This window comes from Zeugodacus cucurbitae, chromosome 4 (assembly GCF_028554725.1).
Source record: "Zeugodacus cucurbitae isolate PBARC_wt_2022May chromosome 4, idZeuCucr1.2, whole genome shotgun sequence".
NCBI lineage: Eukaryota > Metazoa > Arthropoda > Insecta > Diptera > Tephritidae > Zeugodacus > Zeugodacus cucurbitae.
In genome coordinates, this window is record NC_071669.1 from 40,221,840 (window position 1) to 40,243,976 (window position 22,137).

General features: G+C 36.0%; 1 protein-coding gene across 1 annotated transcript in view; it reads right to left on the reverse strand.

Annotated features, from left to right (window-relative positions):
• The window catches only part of LOC105214909 (putative mediator of RNA polymerase II transcription subunit 26), a 42,919-nt gene that overhangs the window by 12,510 nt on the left and 8,272 nt on the right, over window positions 1-22,137 (reverse strand). Inside the window, exons 2-4 of the mRNA XM_054229221.1 lie at window positions 19,334-19,786; window positions 6,362-6,554; window positions 4,051-4,182 (exon numbers count right to left, since the gene is read on the reverse strand). Coding sequence (XP_054085196.1) covers window positions 4,051-4,182; window positions 6,362-6,554; window positions 19,334-19,393 — 385 coding nt within the window. The 5' untranslated portion in view covers window positions 19,394-19,786. The remainder of the gene's footprint in view (window positions 1-4,050; window positions 4,183-6,361; window positions 6,555-19,333; window positions 19,787-22,137) is intronic.

Here is a 22,137-nt window from a genome sequence, read left to right on the forward strand (position 1 = left end):
TGGTACGATTTGAGCCGTTGACTGTCATCCGATTGCAGCAACAATTGGCGTAGAAGAAATTACACGCTAAATTGAGATTGGAAAAGCAGGTACACACATATATACATATGTACACGGGAAAGCAGACATGAAATTCACACACGTGCATATTGTATGCGATATATATGTATTTTATATAAAATTATATATACTATAAGTTGCGAAATGGCAGACGGCGCATTAATGTAGTGTTGAAATCGCATTTAATGGAAACATTCAAACATTCTTTTTAGTGTAAGTCAACATGTGTCTATCTGTAGGAGTGGCACTTAAGTAAAATCTGCTGCAGCGAATGTCAGTATTTACAGTTGCAGTCAAATGACCAATATTAGAATGGTAAAATATACAGACATACATACAAGTATGTATATTTGCGATCAGTTGTCGCCAGTTCGGCCAAATTCTATAATTTCGCTTGAAACGAAATTTACAGGCTTTAATGCTGTCTTAGGTACATGAACATCCTAGAAATGAGCCAGCATTACCTTCGCGAATTGTTTTATTATCGATTGTCCGTTGTAAGACTCACAATGAAATATACATATGTATGTACATGCTGCTGCTGCACATGACAGCTAATGTTGTATTAAACTTTACTTCTTGGAGTTATGCATTTCTCTTTTTTAATTTGATAAACTTTCTCCATTTTGCAAGTGACAGCAGCAACCGCAACTGGTATGTATGGTATATAAACGCTATGTTAGCTGATATGGAATAGTGGCGCTTACGGTCAGCATCTTTCATGTCAAATGACGGTCGATAGTGTTTCAGTACAACCGCATAGATAACATATTAAATAATGTATACAAAAGGTGTTTCCGTTAAACCTAGTGACTTATGCATATATAGCATTTCCTTTTATGCTCTGACAAGCCATATGTTCATAATTATAACTTAACACTTAATCATTTACTTATCTTCAATGAAACTAACCCTTTACTTGAAGACAGTTTAGTTGTAGTAGTGGTCATTATCTCTAGATTCATATAAGAGTGTACACAAATGATTTAAACATCACACATTATCTCAGGTTCCTTGTCATCCCTGTACTGAAGTCTCAAATTGTCCAGACAGTTTCACAATTTTCAAACAGAAGTTTTAGTCTGATCTCCAACTTGATAGAAACACATCAGAATAATACCTATTATAGAAATAGTTTCTATTGGGCAATTGTATTACAACAAATTCGTAGTTCACCAACACAAAAAAATATCAGTTACCGTCCTTACATCGGTCATAACAATGACACTCAAGAATACTGAATTTAAACACTCATGATTTTTCAACATTTTGAAAATGAGTAGAATCTGAGACTTTATTTATATTAAGTTAATCTTATTTATTTAATATTATCAATATCTAGAGAATGAAAAATTTATTTTGATCAACGAAAATCTAAGATGTTATGAATGAAATTACTATTATTTTACTTCTGCCCACAACCTGTATTACGATTTGAGCTTTGAGATTGCAATCTTAGGACAACAACGTTAATGTATATAATGTAATTTAATTACGTTTAGCAGTCTCTGGCTGCTTCCAGAAGATGTAATCATTGAGAAATGAAAGCATTCGAATAAACGTGTGAAATTTGCTGATTTACGTGTAAGATATTGGCTTCACCTGACTTTCAAGAAACCGTTATTATCAAGATTTGTAATCCGATTAGTTCGTTGGGAGCAGTTGGTTGGCGCCGTGATCCACAAGTAGCTAGAGCGCTTGTGAAGATAGTAAAGTACATTGGCACGTAAGTGTCTACTGACACAGTAGGAAACGTTGTATTAGTGAAGATATATGTAAATATATATTTCTTAATATTACAAAAATAACTCATTAAATCAGTTATAAATATGGAAATTTACGTCTAAAAACTCTTTCAGGTGCATTGTCTAAACTAGAGCTCTTAATGTTCGATTAATTGACTAACTGAATTAACCGAATAGGGCATTATTCGAATAATAATATTCGGTTTGCACTATTTGGATAGTCGTCAGTCATCGACTATTCGATTAACCGCTCATTTCCGACTAACCGGTTAACCGTTCGTTGTCGACTATTCGAATAGTGTAACTTCATTAAATTTCTACTTTTATTGAAAAATGTGAAGCACAGGAAAAATGCGCACAATTGACATTTTCACAAGTAAAAATAAATAAATATCAAAGGCTGCTTGGATTTCAAACATTTTCATTTATTCGAATAGTGACAGTATAACTATTCGAAAAACCGCAGTAGAACGATGTACTAACCGGTTAATATTCGTAAGAGCGGTTACAAACCGGATGTTCGAATAGTCGGTTTTCAGGTTAATCGAATAATTTTAAGAGCCCTAGTCTAAACAGTTTAATAGCTGACGATTCGGTTGAAACGTGAATGAGAAGAATAATTAACTTTGGCATTTCAATAACCTTTAAATATACTCTGGAAATACATCATGTAGATCTACACCAACCAAAACTTAATTTATTTGAAACTAACCTAATAATGTCAAATAATTGAAATAAGAAAATTTCCTAGAGGGTTCTTATAATATTCTAGCCGAAACTGCTCATGCGCTAACAGCTTCTACTCTGTGTAGGCTGAGTATAAGTCAAACACCTCACAGTCCAGTTACTATTTTCTATAATTAAATCGCATTAGAATGACAAAGAAGAAGCCCCTGCTGACACTTACATTTCGTTAAGAAGAAAAAGAATGCATGCGTGCTCTCGGATCGTCACTATGAATAGCGATCTGTATTCATTTGAGAGTTAACACCTACTTCAGGTGAACGAATGTGTTACAGAGCATACATAGGCTTGTCGACTTAAGCCAATGTTAAGAAACAGTCCAAATATTTACATAAGTTGCAGTGTACTTTTAGATGATCTTGTCTGCGGTAACATTCGTGACTGGTATGTTAAAAATCAATGGTATACTAAGCGTGCTTCTATACTTCACACCAATTCTTGTAATACCCAGAGAATTTATCTGGAAACTAATTAACCTATTATTTAAATAATTACTGTAAATAAATCCTGTGTGAGTGTTTTATCTTTCGCTACCCAATCTACGGAAGGTTCGGCTCGTTCGTGAATGTACTTTATTAGCTCTGCCGAGACGCATGCGTGTGACACGCAACGAGTTTCCCTCTCCCCTTTTGATCGCACCTCGCAACACCAGCGAGATAATGCGTTTGTGTATGTGATTGAGACAGTTACAGAAATGTCGGAAATAGCTTTAAGCGTCTGCTATGCGATTTGTTGCCTTTCTAATTAAGAGATTCGCACTTATTAGTCATTCAATGCATGAAACTTTGGATTTTCTTACTTTTAGCATATTTCATAGATCAGGTATTTTTGTCTGTATATAATACTAATTTACTTTATTATATATAACAGTTAAATAAAGCCTAGTCTCATTGAAATCGGAGAGATACATTTAATAAAGATCAGTGACCGCACTTGAGCCTATTGTGACACTCTTCAAGAACTTAGAAGAGCAGTTCAGTTTTCTTTCAAAATATTTTGGAGAATGAGAAAATAGACCCGCTATCTTTCTACTATTCAACAAACAGGTATCGGTAATTGAAAAAGCGTCTCATAGCGTACACTGCTGGTAAATTTTTCTATACTGTTTAAAGGTCTGAACGGTACCTAGATTCAACCCCTTGTCCATTTCGTCGCTAACTAAGTACTTCAGTAGAACACATGAGATGACTCATACATATACATACGTAAATTTATATATAACGGTGTATTCTTAGTTTTCAACATGTTATTTATTGAAAATAAAAATTTCTAACAAAAAATATGTGAACAAGTCAAGTGAAATAGTTCGAAAACAACAAAGTTTAAAAATAAAATTTCTTCCAAACAAACACCCAATTGGGTGGTTTTAGTAAATAAATACAATAATCCATGTTAAGAAGTTCAGAGCAGTCAATATGCATGATTGCAAGTGCTGCATGAGTTCTATACTAGTGATACTGGTTGGATTTGGTATGATGCTTAGCAATTTCAGCGTACTTACGTCCAAGGCAGGTATGTTTGCGGAACTGCAGGAAACCCTCGACGCAACGACAAGCGCCATCCAAACAACTGCTGTTGGCCACCTTCATCGTGCACTGATCATTCAGCACGCAGTCACCACCCAGAAGTTGCGCTGCAAAGAAGAAGAAGAAAAATCACATATAATATATATATATATATTGTCGATATGTTTATACAAGTACAGCTAATGATGAATGAATGTTCTGTGTTACTTAGAAATGCAAATAACATAGAAGAGTAAATTAAATCAAAACGACAATGTGCGGAGAGTGCAGGGATGCAGGCCGACTTGACAGGTGAGGCAATTAAGAAGAATCACACAAATGCTAACACGCCGTCAAATAAACAAATATTTGGTATGACCATACTTACATACATACATACATATGTAAATATATTTAAATTCTCTTGTTGTATGTAAGCGCTACGTTTAAGTGTGTTGGAAGACATTTCGAATGCAAATAGAAAATTTGGTAGTGCATACAAAGGTGTGTTGTTGGACAAGCTTTTTGCTAAACGGTATAAGTATAATGTTCGTGTGTACGGCATGTGTTGTGGCATGTTGCACGCAAACTCAAGAATGCACACTCTTGGAGTGTTAAGAAAACGGCATCGGCTGTGCTGCAGCGAGCGGTCAGTCAGAAAGTCATATATGTACCGACGACAAATAGGGAAAGAATGCTGCATACCGAGGGCAGCGCTGTTGGAATAACCGAGCAAATAATAATAAAGCTCAACTACCGCTATTCCAACAATACGAGCAAATATTTGTACATTCTATACGCGGTGCAATACTTTATTTTAATGATTTTGTAGCTGAGAATTATGACATTATCATGCAAAAATTAGAAAAGTAACTGTGAATATTATTGACAGTTTAAGTGGTGTTACTTGCATGCAATGCTAATGCTTCCTACATACATTGTATATTCTAATAAATGTAAGTTAATTTGCTAAAAGCCAGAAGAGGGAATAAATTGTTGAGAAATAGACGGATTTTGCTTGGATAATACAAAATGAACTTCTAACTATAGCGTTGCAGTTTTGTATTTAGCAGGCATCTCAGAGTAAAATCTTTGGTTAATTCGTAAAGAGTCGCTGTAAGAGTCGTTTATGCCACTAACAGTCTCAAAAATAGTGGGTCTACCCATTTCTTATACAGAAAATTTTAAGGTACTATATTATATTTAATAAGCCAGGTATGCCACTCAATACAAAGGAGAAGCAGCTAGAGAATGCTTCACATTTTTATTGGCTTCCTCTTTTATTGCAATGACAACACTCCATTTCTCTAGCAGGCCACTATACCAATGTCATTGCTTAGTTTCCTACAAGGTGGCACCATCAATATCGAGTAGATAATGAATCCGAACATCGTTAGGCTCGCTGACAATCATCATTCATCGCAGCTGGCCGTGCAAAAAAGCGGGTCAAATATCCATGTTCAGACAAACAAAATACACCTTTTCTGGCATGCAGACAACAAAACAAACCGCATACAACCAGCAGATAACCAAAGCCACTCGAACGCCAGCAGATCAGGAATGTACCGACTGCCAAAGAGGCAACAATAAAGGACAACGAACAAACGAGTGAGTGCTGCAACACAATAATCGCAACACCGGCAATTGCAACGATCGACAACTGCAAATGCATAGCAATGTTAATGTAAACGATGTTGCTGCAACATATCAACATTGTTGCATGAAAATCGGGGACACACGCCATGTGTACATTGTATGCTCTTTGGATGTTTGTTTTAAGTAGACAAACATATGTGAACCTGGTATTGTATGAATGGAGAAAAGTGCCGAGCAAGCTCTTAAGTGTACACTATGTATGTATATGTTCAGAGATATCTGTATGATTTACGACGAATTCTCAATGATATGAGTAATAAATGTGCTGAATTAGACTTGGCAACAGCGGCTGCGCCTATGCATACAAAGCGACATAGCAGTATTGCAAGAGTACTTATATATGTTTGTATATGCATTTATGTTTGAAGTTGTACATTAGTTGGCTGATTGACTGTTCGTTGTCGGCTGTAAGTGCATCGGCTGCCGTATACACGGATAAAGTGCATGTTTGTAGTTGTGTGTGTTGTCGTTTGCTATTGGATGTTCAGCGATTTGTGTGTCTGTCTTTGATTGTGATTGACTGCTTGACTGATTTTTCAGTTACCTAGAGGTCAACTGTTGTTGGTCACTTTAAGTACTCGCGCCTATGTTAATATGCACACTCAAATGCAATACTTGTTTGAATAGTGAACCTGTTAACCTAATACTTACACGACAGACAGCTGGTGCCGTTGTATTGTACATAATATGGTGCGCACTCGCAATAGCCGTTCGCTGAGCAGGCACTGCCCTTGATGAAGTCCGTGCAATCCATGTCATGTTGACACTTGGAGCCCAAACGGGGTTCACGATGTTGTTGTGCTTCGGCGAGCAGCGCGCCATTTAGCGCCACACACAAGAATATCTGGAAATAAGCAAATAATAGAAACAATTATTAAATGAGTTATTACTAGAGAGTAGGACTTGGATTTTGAAATTTCTGAATGTGGGACTAATAACAGTTAACTCAACTAATAAAATATGAAGATATAAAATGTAAATGAAATTCATTTCTGTAGCATTAAAGTGGTATACTCTGGGAATATAAGGAAGTGCAGCCAATAAGATAGTCTGATAATATGTTAGTGAAATGATTGCTGAAACTGTGTTCTTCAGTAATATTATACCAAATTAATTTATACATAGATATTAGTCTATAAAATAAATGCAATATCCCCACAAATGAATACATTTTTGTGGTACAAGATGAACAATGATAAAACCATGTGAGTAAAAATTCACCACCAAGCGTTGAGCCGCTTAATTTGCTTCAGATTTGTTGCTTTCATTTATGTATCTTCATATCATTTCACTCCGAACATAAGTATCTTACTCTTTTGCCCATAGGCAAAAACTCACATATGTACATTTTTATATTTTCTGATCCCATCTCAGTTTTTCTCACGAAATACTTTTATCACTGTATAATTAAAATATGCCGTAATTAATTTTTGGGCGTTACAACTAACTGTATTATAGTTAATTATGTATATTGCACAGTTATTTCATGCTAGAATGAATATAATGATCGAGAACAGCAAAGTTCACTAACATTTAGTTCCCATACGGTTATGAAATCTTAGTCAGTTAAAGATGGGTGTGTTCATATGTATTATACTATGTACATCGGTATTTAAATGTTTTTTTTTAACAAATTGAGTAATTTTAATAAAATAATTTATGAAATACATATGAACATATATACATACGAACAAGTAAGCATGATATTTATATTGCAACTGTTGAGAAGCGCATAAGGTACATCTTCAGTCAAAAGATGAAGAAAGAACTTTGATCTACGTATAAATACATGTATTGCTATACAATAATATAAAGCCGTACCTACAGGCTTCTGACTGGATCATAATAGGACCTTATCAGCAGTTCTAAGTTCAACATTTGTCTCCCACGAATTGGTAGTGATTGTACTGTTGTTGTTGTTGTAGCGATTACCCAGACCTCCCTGAAACGACAAGCCCAGCCTAATTGTCATCGAAGTAATCTAACGGGATGCCCAGGAAACGAGCTGTTTCGATGGGTTCAGACCAAAGTTAGATGAGTGGGTTTTAGAGCGCATTCAAAGAGGTGGTTAGGGTCATGCGGGGACTCTTTACATGCAGGACATATGCTTAGTATGTCAGGGTCTAGTCTGGATAGGTAGGAGTTTAGTCTGCTACAATATCCAGAACGAAGTGATTGTACTCTTTGAGCTCGCCTGCGGAGTAACTCAATGCCGAGGCTCAGCCGAATTCAAAATAACGAACCTAAGATTACTCCTTGAGATATTTCGTAAATACTATATTAACCGTTGTGAAACAAAACATTGTAGACCCAAAAAACATCCACCGACTGCGGAAGAAGCCTTGAATGCAACTACCAGAACTTATTAATTTTATTTTTAAGACACATACATACATACATATCAATATAAGTATTTGGCCTGCGGCCAATATACTCGTATCTACGCTTACTTGTTGTTATTTCTCTCGCTGAGTTACTACACTTCGCCAGCCAGACGCTGGTTTGTGCCGCTCATTATATATGCATTGGCTTTCGATTTTATGAATGAAACGTTTTTTGCCTTGCGCTGTTTTAAAAAGCAAATTGCCATGTGTAAGCACACGATACGTGTGTATAAAGCACAATAACAGCGCAAATTAACGGTAATTGGACACGCCCGAAAGCGGCAATGGCCTCAACAATAACAATAAATTTTAAGAATAAAGTCTAGAATAAACTTAGCATCGCTGTGAGATTGGCGGCAACAACTGTGACGAAAATAACAGTCACGCTGCTGTTCTCTTCCGCTGTAGCTATATTCGTAACATACATACATACATATATATGAGTGAGTTTGTTATATGTGGTACCTCCTTGTGTGTCTCGATCGTTACTTCTTTTAGTTGCTGTTCTATATACATACATATGAATTTATTTATGTATGTATGTGTTACGCTATAATTACGTAAATTCAATCAACCCACCGACCGACCACTCAGTTAGTCAGACAAATACATAGTTTGCACGGCAACATGAAATCTTTAAATGTAGCAGTAATGAAACGAAAATCTCAAAGCTTGCGAAAAACGCCATCGGCCAATGAACTCTGCGGGGTATTACGAGTACTCATGCACTTGTGTGTCCATGCGTGCGTATTTACATACGGCTGTGTGCATGTGGTAGTCGGAACTCTATGCACGTACGGGAATTTTAATTTACTAATTCTAAGTCGTTTGTTCGCCCCATTCAAATTACCGCACCAAACTATTACAAAGTGGCAGCTAACCGGCCGCCACTTAGCCACACAAGCTGGTTTATTTCTGTGTATGTATGTACGTGCCGCGCATGTGCAACACCTTAAATCGCCCGGCGGCTGACCGTCGTAATATGCATATGTATGTATGTATGTGAATTGTGAACATAGTAAATATGTAAATGTTCATCTAGTTTAGTGTATACACGTACTGCCTGTATGCTTGTATCGCGGTTTCCCAGCGGCAAAAATCAGTTCGCTTCATAAATTCTCACGCTGTTCGCCGTCGCCCCGATTTTGTTGCTTGACCAGCAACCGGCGCAGTCAGTCAATCTGTTCAAGCTGTGTTCAAATTGCGTAACATTTTACCGTTTGCTTGCTATTAGCAACCTGATAATCTAATTAAAATCGGCTTAAAATGTTTGCCCACTAATTAAATTTGATTGATATAGTATCCGGTGCGAATTAGGCGTTATGCGATTTTTGAACTATTTTAATAATAAATATTTTGTAGTGGAAACAACTTATTTTATTTTATTTTCTAATCTTAGCCTAGATTTAGTAGTTGTTGTGAGTCTTTCGTGCATACATTTACACGTTAGATCATTGATTGATAAGAAAAGATAAGAACACTCAACAAAAATATGTAATCTTGAAACCAAAAATGTTATATGTAAATACATAACTAAGTTTATATGGTAATACCTGCCACTACATAATACAGGGTGACTCATGGAGTACGTGTGGATTACAGCCTTACTAATAACGCATATTTTGCTTATTAACGAAGCCATTCAGCCAGAAATGAGCCTCATCGATACGTAGGACATAGCGCTCTTGAAGTTGAGACGGTTGACTCCGAATTTGGGTAGTAAATTTTAATAATTTCGACTTGTTGTTGGATCGTATATCTTTCCATGATGAAACCAAACCAAACCTTACTGAAGAGAAATGTCAAAAGAGCGGGATAAAATATGGCGTCGTTTGGTGTCCCTATCGGTCTACTTTTGTAGCTACCCTATTGAAAACCCCTTTATTTAATAGTTTCCAAAATAAATGAATTATGACAATAACAATCCCCATAGCGGCATACTATTTCAACTCGATTTGTATTCGATTAAAAATTAGTGTAGTAAAATAAAGTCTTTCTTTTATATGGTAAATCGATCTAAATCAAAGCTTTGCCCGAACAAAGGTCTGTTGATTGATCAATTAACTCCTGTGTGAAAAGGCTATTACGGCCTATATAAAACGGAAACGGAAAGTTATTTCTTGCTCTCCTAATCACATTGCGAGTATCAACAAGTTCAAATTTACATATTTTTATGCTCCCACACTCCAAACTCAAGAACTTGTTAAGATCACACGATATTTCATATATTATGGCAACACAGTTATCATCATCATTATGTTCTTATGATGAATCTTTAACCAAATCGTTCTCTGTATTAATATGTGACTTTATTTCTCCTTAATATATGTAATAATAATAATTATTGAACAGTTTTGCAATTCTAGAATCAAAAAATCTGACAGCAATTTCACCAAGCTATATTATAACCGAAATTTACCAACAAATCACTCAGTAAAGTTAACTCTTTTGAAATGCGAAGAAAGTTTCGAACTCTAGTCCAATAACTCAAGTATATTTAAAGAGCTCTCTTTTTCAGCAAACACGTTGAGATCTTTTTGAATATCTAGTGAAGAAACAACTAAAAGGTGTTTTTTGAGACATGTGGTTTTCAAGAAGAAATGAAACGCATATAATTTAATATTATAGCTAAAAATTTAGATTTGCTATAAAGATAAGGGTTTGTCTTTATGTTTAAATAATAATTAATTATGCAATTGGGCCGTATGTCAACAACAAACGTTGTTCCGGAGTATGTCTGTCCATTATGAAGTGTCAAACCTAACAAATTTATACTCAAATCACGTAACAACTGTCAAAAAGACCAACTTCGACAAATTGAAAACCACACGTCTAAAAAACTCCCTTTAGTTCAAATAAAAATTAATCTACCTGTTCTCTATTTGGCAACTGAATCTTGAAGCATTCATGGAACTCACTAAATTAAAAGCTTGTTGTTAGTAATTTGGAATTCTAATTTATTCATCTTATATGCTACTTCACTTCGATCGCATCTTGCTTAAGCACCAACTATCGATTTCAACTAGCTACCGTTGAAAGCTTGGAGCGATCGTCTTATCTAACAAAGTTTGAAATAAATTAAAAACCAATGATTTGACAGGTTTGAATGGCTTTGTTGTTTCTAATTAGTCCACTTTTCAGCACATTTTATGGCGCTATTTTCTTGTCTAAATCGCTTAATCACCTTTCCTCTTTATGAGTATTTATGCCTAAGACACCGTGTATGTATGTATTAATGTGCTTATTCAGCAGAAAAAAACGAATGTGTGTGTGTGTTTCTTTCTTATGTGAATCATTCGTTTTTAATTAGGCTGTAAATGCTCTTGAAATTGGTTTCTAATTTATTTTATTTCTTTTTGAATGAAATAAACAAATTAGAAATAGGCAACACAAATTGTCTCTCCGTAAGAATGTCTGTGTGCAGCAATACTGTTAAAACGAACACCTCTCTGCAACAACTGAGGAAAGTAAAGTAACCGCATGCAACGTAATCTTGAAACGATGAAATTCTGTAGATATTTTGGAGTAGCTCGTACGTGTCGGCCATACCAATTGTTGCATTACTCTTTCGTGTATAATTTTGTTTGTATGTATGTAAACACAAATCCACTTGCACCTACCGAATTCTTGTCATTATTATTCATTTATTCCAACACATTTGAAAGCGGTCTACAGTGGACAGTTTGACCCAATAAAGTCTGTGGTGATGAGGTATTTTGTTTAGCCGCTCATTGGTGGCTTCTTTGTATTTCCCTTTTTTATTTCTTCTTATTTCAATTTTATTACACTTAGAAATTTCAATATCCCACCGATTCGTGGTTCTATTTAGACACTTAACTGTTAAAATAATTTACATTTCTTTTTTCAAAGTCGCGGTCGACGTCGTCAGCGTCGCTGGCGCCAAACTTGTTGGCGTTTTTGACGCGATCAAATTGTTTTGGTTTTCACTCTCTCATACGGCTCTCATGGAGCTGCGGAGTTTTTTTTAGAGAAATGGTAAAGTGTTTGGTTGGTAAAAAGGCGGTCGGATGTGTAGGTAGACGCAATATTTATGATCTAAGACAATAATAGCAGAATATACGAACTGTGAAGAAAGCTTTTGAGCTTGTAAGATCTTGTGTAGAGTGTTGGATACTTTTTAATTGTTTATTGAAATATTAAGTTTTTTAATCAATATTATATTCAGATAAGATTCAGATAAGCACAATATAACTGCTTTAAAAAGTATATTTACACACTATCTCTCCTAAAACCGCAATCGTTATTGATATCCGGCTTACAATCCGATACTCGCATAAAAACCTAAATGCATTAGAATAGTCATAAAGTTTAGAAATAAAATTGTTTACCACCCAAACGAGGCAAATAAAAATATAATTCAATTTACTTCTAGTCCCCGTAGGCACCTTTTAGCATACAGCGTAATGTAAAGAATAGTTGTTGTAGTATTTTAAATACAGCAAAGCAAACTGCAATCATGAGTACTCATATGTCGTAACTAAACATTCTTCCACAACAACATAAATATAAAGCAATCTGTCTGTCTAGTCGCCCATTAGTCGGCGCTTTCTGCGAGCTGTCCGCCCCCGTTACATGCATTTGACTGTAGAAAAAGTCTCGTTTCGTTTCGTCAAGTGCGGCCTTTAGCCAACTCCTAACAGGCGGTCGCGGCATTTCTACTGTCTACAGCGACGAGTCTTCGCACAGACATCACTCAACAAACAGAGTTTTTGCGCCATGCGGATTGAGGCTGCGGCAAATGCGAGCGAACACAGATTGGAATATGCAGATCAGTGGCTGCCATTGTTGCTGCTGTCTTCTAAGGTGTTGCAATTCTTTTTATAGGCAGCAATAAAAAATCAACTGGAAGGTACGATGCAGCTAAAAGAGTCAATGCAAATTGCCACAAACATTCAATAAAACCACTCAGCAGCGCACTAACAAGCGGCGCACATGATATTATGGGTCTGTGTGTGTGTGAGTATTTACCACTGGAAATGCTTTCGCATGCATGAAAAAAACGGAGAGATTCTAATAAAAAATGTATGTACGAGTATGCTGCGTTGCTGGGAACGTGCATATGCAGGAAATGCAAAAGCGAGTCTCACGATCGGCAGTAGAACAATAAAAGCCAGCCAACAAGGCGCAGCTAACTCACTTAAGTTTTTTACTTAGTTAGTTAGTTGGTTAGACAGTAAGCCAGCCTTCCAGCCTGACAGGCAGGTAGGGTGGTGCAGCAGACACAGCCGCTTTAGGTGGCTATTGGGAAGCTGGTGCGCTGTCAGCTAGTTAGCCATTGAGCTACATATGCAGCACACTTACACACACGCACCCATCCATCCAGTCAGACATAATTAAGGCACATAAAACATTTTTAAATTACATTCGTGTTTTATGGCGCTCTTGCCCCTGCTAACGGCTAACATATCACCAGCTTCCTATGGTGTTTTTGATCTTAACAACAACGGTTGTTGTTGTGTGTGTGCGTTTGAGTTTATGTTTGTTTATCATCCCAAAACATAGGCCACTAAATTGTTGCATTCAGCAGAATTGCAGAAACGCAAATTGAAAACAAATGCCACATACACACACACATACATATAGGCAGGAACTTAATATTGCTACCAAAAAAAAACACAAAAAAACGTTGTCTTGCATGTCTGCGTTCTAAATGACTTATAACGACTCTGGCTTGCATGCCATTTGCAGGCTGTGGCCAAATCACCAGTAACAATTCCATGTATTGTTGCAGCAACAACATCAACGCCATCGCAATCATCCGCCGAGACCGAGCAGGCCTTCTAATGCATTCTGTGCATGCAAGCTACCGCAATTTGTCGGAGGTTTAGCAATCTGCTCGCCATATCCGATTGCCTATCCTCATTGCTGATTACTCGCCATTGAGATTGCTCTTGCCTATGTTGTTGCCATTGCGCGTTGCCATTCGCATTCCAAATGGTACTTTGCTCATTACTGAAATCGTTTGCCACACGCGTACTTTCATATACTCGTACATACCAATAGGAGAGTGTAGTCCTTAAAGGTAGGGAATAAATGTTTTGAATAATTTTTCAAAATCTCAAACGACACGATAATTATTAACATAATTTTTTTAAAGATAATCCTAAAGTAAATATATCCCTTCAACGGGCTATCGACAACTCCTTTGTAACAGAGTTCTGTGTTAATGTATTTATGGAGAATTGCGCAATTCGCTAATGGGGTTAGACGTGTTTCAAAATTTTGGAAAAAATGGAAATGTATTCAGACCAGCTTGATATTATATGATATGAAGTTACTTCATTTCATTTCTATTTCCAATTACAAACTTTTCACACTACTGAAATATAGTATATTCACATTTAGGATCTTTAACGAAATATCAAATAACGAATTACCAAATTAACCGCTGAATACCTCTAATATATTTAAACTATTATCCAGAAAGATCAAATCAAAGTTGCTAAAGAGAGTATTATAGTTTTGTCTACATAACGGTTGTTTGTAACTCCTAAAACTAAAAGAGTTAGAAATAGGGTTATGTATATCAAAATCATCAGGGTGACGAGTAAAGTTCAAATCCGGATGTCTGTCTGTCCGTCCGTCCGTCTGTCCGTCCGTGCAAGCTGTAACTTGAGTAAAAATTGAGATATCTTAATGAAACTTGGAACACGTGTTCCTTGGCACCATAAGAAGTTTAAGTTCGAAGATGGGCGGAATCGGACCACTGGCACGCCCACAAAATGGCGTTAACCAAAAACACATAAAGAGCTATGACTAAGCCATAAATAAAGTTATGAAAATAAAATTTGGAACATGGGATCGCATTAGGGAGGGGCACATTTGAATATAATTTTTTATGGAAAAATGGGCGTGACCCCGCCCCCAAATATGTTTTTTGTATATATCTTGCAAACCAATAAAGCTATATAAACCAAACTTTCTGCAGTCGTTTCATTTAGCCGTTTCCTTATACAGTCCAAAAATGAAAAAAATCGAATAATAACCACGCCCACCTCCCATACAAAGGTTAGGTTGAAAATGACTAAAAGTACGTTAACTTACTAACGAGAAACGTCAGAATCACGAAATTTCACAGAAATGATAGCAGAAGGAAGCTGCACTCAGATCTTTTTACAAAATGGAAAATGGGCGTGGCATCGCCCACTTATGGGTCAAAAACCATATCTCAGGAACTAATCGACAGATTTCAATGAAATTCGATATATAATACTTTATTGACACCCTGATGACATGTGTGGAAAATGGATGAAATCGGTTCACAACCACGACTACTTTCCTTATAACTCAATTTTGAATTCCATCTTATTCCTTCACTTTATAATATATACATTAGGAACCAATGATGATAGCGAAATAAAACTTTACACAAATACAGTATATGATCTGTGGTATCACTTGTGAAAAAATTGTCGAAAACGGACTATAACTTTTCAATGCCCCAGATATGGAACATGTTGAACTCAGCGCCCAAGGTTAAATTTTAACCGAAAATATGGGTAAATCTCTCAGCTAATTTAATGTTATTCATAGGAAATTGTTTTCTTTCAATAGTGTGTCTCTGTTCCAAAAATTATTAAAATCGCGTCACAACATCTCCTAGCTCATATATACCTAATTATAGGTTTTTCAAAAATTCGTTGGGCTTTATTACGCATATATGTATTGGTTAATATGTGATATATCTTAGCAAAATTAAGTGAGCGTATAGGCTTGGATATAGTGTACCTTGCTGGTGAAATTGAATGAAATCGGTTCAGGAATTACCTCAGACCTCATATCTATATATGACGATTTTCGTTATTCTATTAAACTGTATGCTCTCTTCAATAAATTGCGAGAGTATAAAATGTTCGGTTACAACCGAACTTAGCCTTTCCTTACTTGTTTTGTTTTAGATTTATCCATGCACTATCAAAATATTTTTAGTTTATTGATTTTAGATCGATCAATAATGAGTTATGCTGTCCACGTCGAGAGCTTTTTTTGGACACATCATGGGAGATGAGGTACCAATGGCTGAGCTTTCAGAACTTGTCAATAAAAATTTTACAAAATACTATTTAAATAAGTAGCTTTGATACGCTGAATTGTTTATATGAAAAATATGGTCGTATATATTTAAAAAATGTACAAATACCTTTGTTTTCAACCTCTGAACACCACCTAGCCCTTTAAATGATATTCGGGAAACACGATCCAGAAAATTATGAAGTATTTTCTAGTAATAAAACCTATTTCTATATTCTTCAATAATTTCTAGGACCCGTAAACTATAACACCTGTATATAGTGGTAAGAAAAGCAGCCTTTTCAAAACCTTCTCTGTGCTTTGGCATTTTGACCATTTACAAGTTATTCAGACCGCCAAGGAAAAACGTAAAGTCGACGTATTGAAATATTTGAACCCACTAATAGTTACTAATACGACGACATTGGCATAGTTCAGCGAATAAAAAGACAGCGGCTACGCTGGCTAGGTCATGTTGTCCGAATGGACGAAAACACTCCAGCTCTGAAAGTGTTCGATGCAGTACACGCCGGAGGGAGCCGAGGCCTCCACTCCGTTGGAGGGACCAGGTGGAGAGCGACCTGGTTACACTTGGAATCTCCAACTGGCGCCGAACAGCGAAGGAAAGAGAGGAGTGGCGCGCTCTCATCAATTCAGCTATAACCGGCTAAACAGTTGAACGCCAATCACATACATACAATAGTTACTAATAGTTACTAAAAGGTTTTTTTTTTCAACGATACTGTTTATTTAAATAAATTGCTGATATTTAATTTAGTTTATCACTATCATTGTGAAAATGATTAAAATAATATAAATTCTCTGCAAGCATTGCTTTAACTATAGCAAAGGGCTTAACCTATAAACCCACCCAGCATTGTCGATCACAATTATTTCTAAAGTTTTAACCTACAAACTCTTCGCATTTGAGGTAAATCCGCTCGATACGCCAAATTAATTGGCTAATGAATTTTTAATTTTTGTTTGCTCTAAAAATTTGGTTCAATTGAAAAAGTTTTCGTCACAGTTTAAAGTGATTGGTCGCGGCACATTATAGACATAGCACACTATGCGAAAGTCAAATTGTTTTTTTTTTCGAGTATTGTTTGCGAAAATGTGCGTGAAATTTGGTGAATGTAGAATGTATAAGTTGGAAACTATAAACCATATATCAAATTCAAAATGTTACTAAAATGCTGAAATATTATATCACAAATATTGAGTGCTTATCGAATTACTAATTCACAAATTTATTCCATATACATGGATATTTCTGTAGTAAATATACCAAATTCTCAAAGCAAATTTTATTTATTATTTATTTATTTTCATTCCACATTTTTCGTTGTAATACTTTTTGAGGTCAACTATTTAGATTCCACTTTGATGCTTAAACGGATGATTTTCAACAATAAATTTATGTGAAAGAAAGCAAAGAATTGTTATTGTACCTACACACATTTATAATAGTATCTTTACGCGCAATCAGAGTAGGAAAAGTACACATGAATGGCTAATGTTGCGCAGTGAACAGCGTGTACTAGGAATTCTGCGTATTGAGAACGCTTGCTTGAATAGAAATTATGTCGGCATGTTGAATGAATGGGGGTTTGCCGGCCGGCAAATGAATGGCAGAAGCCAAATTGCGGCTAAGAGGTGTGCTCATGCAGTGAACTTTGCGCAAATCCATTTGCTACGCTTAAGTGGATTTAAAAGCGCGTTGGAAAACCACACAAAACAAAACAAAAGTTTGAATATGTGTAAGAGAGATTAAGAAAAGCGCGCGGAGAGAAAGATGCGCGAAAATAGGCGAAGAATCGGTAAATTACAACCGTGTAGAAATTTTAACAAACTAATGAGTCAAGTTAGCGTTAACATGCAATAAAAGCGCAATCAAATTTTGAGCACAAACCAGTGACAAAAGAACTAATGACAACACGAGCTTTTGGCAGTAGGTTAAACTTATTAAACATACACTTATCTGGTACAAAGTTTCGCAGAAATTCCACAAGTTCGAAATGTTTATATACACACGAGTATGTTTGTATGTCAAGATTTATTTGCGAACAAGAAGGGAATGTACGTTTGTGTTCATGTGTTCAAATATTGGTAGATATCTTCGCTGTTAAAAGTTTTTAAACCTGGATTGTTTATAATTTTTTTTTGAAATTAAATGGATTGGGGTAAATGTAGTCAATTAGAAATTAGTTTTAAATAATTTAGTTACAAAGGATTACAGCAAGGCCAGCAAAAGTAAGCTTATTTAGTTCTGATTAAGTTAAAAATTATGACTCTAAAGACCGCTAAATATAATGGCGGAAATATTATAAATTGGAGATCGTTTGCATACAACTCTCTAAGGGCGCTTATAAAGGATACCGATTATGTTGCGTTGATATGTATGTTGATATGTATATTATGTTGATATGATTCCCATATATTTGGATACAGTACTCTGAAGATGATATGGCACTTAGGTGGATATTTCATTAAGACACACGGCTACGTGTCTGAAAGAGTGGTTTGGGGTCAACCACTTCAATATACAAGTAGAGTGTCCCTTGCAATCTCCAGATCTAAGTTCCGCAGAAAAGGTACAATAAGCGGAAAGTGCTCAAGAAGCAATGATGAGCTTTGACAACTTTTCAAAATTCATGGAACGCATTTCCGGTTTCTGTCTGCCAAATTCTGGTTTATTCTATACCGAAGCTATATTGAACCAATTTAAACAAGCATGGATTTTGCAAAAACATATGGTGCAGCTAGAGAAGGTATAGGGTAATGATTCTTAGACTGGAGTTGTCGCATATAAGAGGCGATATGCTTGTTACATCTATTGAGCTGAAGAGTTCTACTGCTTATCTAAATTTCTATAGACATTATCTACTTTAATACAATTAAATTTTCTATACTCAACACAGCTTTGTTACATAAACACTTCAGTTTTAATTGTCTGAAATTTAACAGTTTTTCCGACTTTCTGCGTATTCCCGGAAAATTCGTTTTCCCAAAATAAATTTAAAGAACAACTTAAATTAACTTAACAAATAAGCAGCCAAAGAACGCACACATACACACGCACATCGAGTGCATTGCATGAGTGAGTATACATATTGGCTGCATACACAATATTAACCGGTAAACAAACTACATACATACATACATAAAAGTTTAATAGCAAGCAATAAAGCTGGAAAAATTCACTTACCACTAAGGCTCGCTTAACCGTAAAAGCATTTCGAGCAGGTTGTCGTCGTGTGTACGCCATATCGAGATGCGCACACTGCCACTACGGCCACGGTTGCTGCTTCTACTGCACCAAAGTAATGTCGCTTCGTGTGTGTTGTTTTTATTGTTTCACAAATCTTTGCACCTAGCGGTAATGCTACTTTGACTATTTCGGTGTTTCTTTTGGATTGTATGTCTTTAAAGCAGTCGGTTTGTTTGCGGTGATGTATGAGCTATCACTTCACACACACACATACACACACACGCTCACTCGCAGCACAGCTGTATGAGCACTGAGTGGTAGGACGCAGGGAGGTAGGGGCGTTTGGACGCGCACGTAAACCTCACTTTAGCACGTTATGTTGCGATCCGTATGCTTTACGGCGGCGTTGACAGCACACATAGGGGCGCGTCGCTGTGTTTGTCTCAGTATCTGTGCGAGTGTGAAAAGAATGAAAATAAGAAAATAAGACATTTTTGAGTATGAACAAATATGTGTTTAGCTTTTATAATACAGATGTACATAGATATTATTTAGTCAAACATCTGCACACTTTAGTGAATGAATGCGCATGTGTTAAAGCTGTATGCTGTGCATATGCATGCAGGTGTGTTTGCGTTCCAGCGTTGAGCACATGTAGACTTGTGTATCTTTATAAAAGAGACAATCGAGACAATCATATATGCAGCTGAGTGCTTTCACATGAACTTCACCTGAACTGAACTCAGCTGAACCGTAGCGGTACGTCGCCATTGTTGTTGTTTTATTTTTTAGCAAGTAAATAAAATAATTCACAAGAATAAACGATGTTAAATGCACTGAAGAGGCTGAGAAAAATATATACATCTGTATGTAACTACAAAAGTGCCGCGGCCATGTGCTCACCGCGTCAAGAAATTAGTTTTGTATTTAGGACAAAAGCAGCCAGTGCAAGTTGGAGAGCAATGCAAAAAACGCCAAATTGAAAATATAAATGAACTTTTTTTTTGCTTAATAGCCTAAAAACAGAAAGAGCACAAAGGCAAACTTTTGCATGAAAAAAGTTGTATGTCAAATGGCACACCCTTTGTATTGCCAATTATTTGCAGCCTTCATGAAGTCAATGAATCATCAATAAAGATCTAGAAGTCAAACAAGTTAATTAAATGTCATTCCAAATGCTTTTCCCGCTGTGCGATTTTAAAATAACTCCCAGAAGGTTACAATCGTGGCATACACTCGTATAGATGTACATATTGGACACTTTTATAGAGAATTATCAATTATGAAAGAAGTATTTAGAAGCTAAAGGCCATGAAAGTCAAAAAGTGTAAGCAACTTTCTTTTTGCATAGTTTAAAAAAATTAAAAATTATGGTTTCATCAAATACTGAATTTTGTTAATTTTAATTACAAGACTTGATCCTTTAGCAGCTTTCAATAGAACACTCAGTGACCTCAGTAAAAAAGTAATACTCAAATATATTCCCTACTGTTAGAAGCTAATTTTTGCGAACTATTATTTTAATAATTTGACACAGCATGCCTGTTCTCTCATTCATTTAGTCTGAGTGGAATGCACTAATAAAATTTTTGAACAAAAGACTTAAGAAACGAACTCGACCTGAGATTAAAATTACTATTCCAAGATTAAGAAATATGACAAAAGAGAAATATATGATTGATAAAAAATAATAAAAAAATTCTTATTTTCAGCCACTGAAACCCACCTACCCCCTTTATAACAAATATACGAACACCGCAAACAATTTTTTAGTTTCACTTATTCTATTATTTGCGATATTTACTACAAACCATATTGTAGGTTTATATATGTATTTATATGTATATGTTGTTGTCTACTTAAGAGCTTAGTCATCCCACCAAAGGATTTGAATATGTGAGGAGTCATCACTTATATTTCTCTATATACATAGGTATATGTTCGGTTATGTGTTTATGGGTGTTTAACCAACAGCTCACCTGACAACTCGTCTCGCTAGTATTTAATGTTATTATTATTCTCCGTTGACTTTCTCAACTCCTTTCCCATTTGTTCAACTTTTTTATGAATTACGGTTTTGTTTTCTATTTAAAAAATCATTTTACTTTTTACTTTTGTTTGTAGACCCATTGTTTAAGTCGCATAAAAACAACGACATTCAAACTTCTACTTCAACTTCAACTTCAAGCAAGATTTGATGGTGTCTTGTGACCATAACTTTTTATAGTTGCTGCGGTATTTGGAGCACACTAGTTTCGGTCAGAGTAATAAACTGAAATTGCGACTTTTATTACCCGCCCAAAGGTGAGAACAACAACCAAAGGCTAACATGTGCATGGCGAAGCATATACGTAAATACATATATATTTAGATACGGGTCCGAAAGTTATTAGACAAGTGACCGTATGCCCTGTACCAGCTAAGCAACCGCCACAGGCAACTACTTTATGGCTTAATTAAGTTTCGAGTAAATGTACTGGAAATTGCATTTTGCCACTAATATTCGAGATTTATTTACGCTACTCGCTTTTACATACCGTTACAGCGAGCTCTTATCATCTCAACTAACTAGTTGACACATTTCTTTCGATTAGCCCAACCCACGCCAGGTCAAAGCGATCACATAGCTGCACAGCTGCCATAGTCTTGCCACCAACTCACAGACATAAATGTTGGCGCATGCATACGAGTACATATGTAGTTCGGAATATAGTCAGTCGGTCAGTCAGTGCACAAAGCAATCAGCCAGTGCTGTGCTGCAGCTGGTTGTTAGTTACTCAATTAGGCAGTTAAACTGTAAT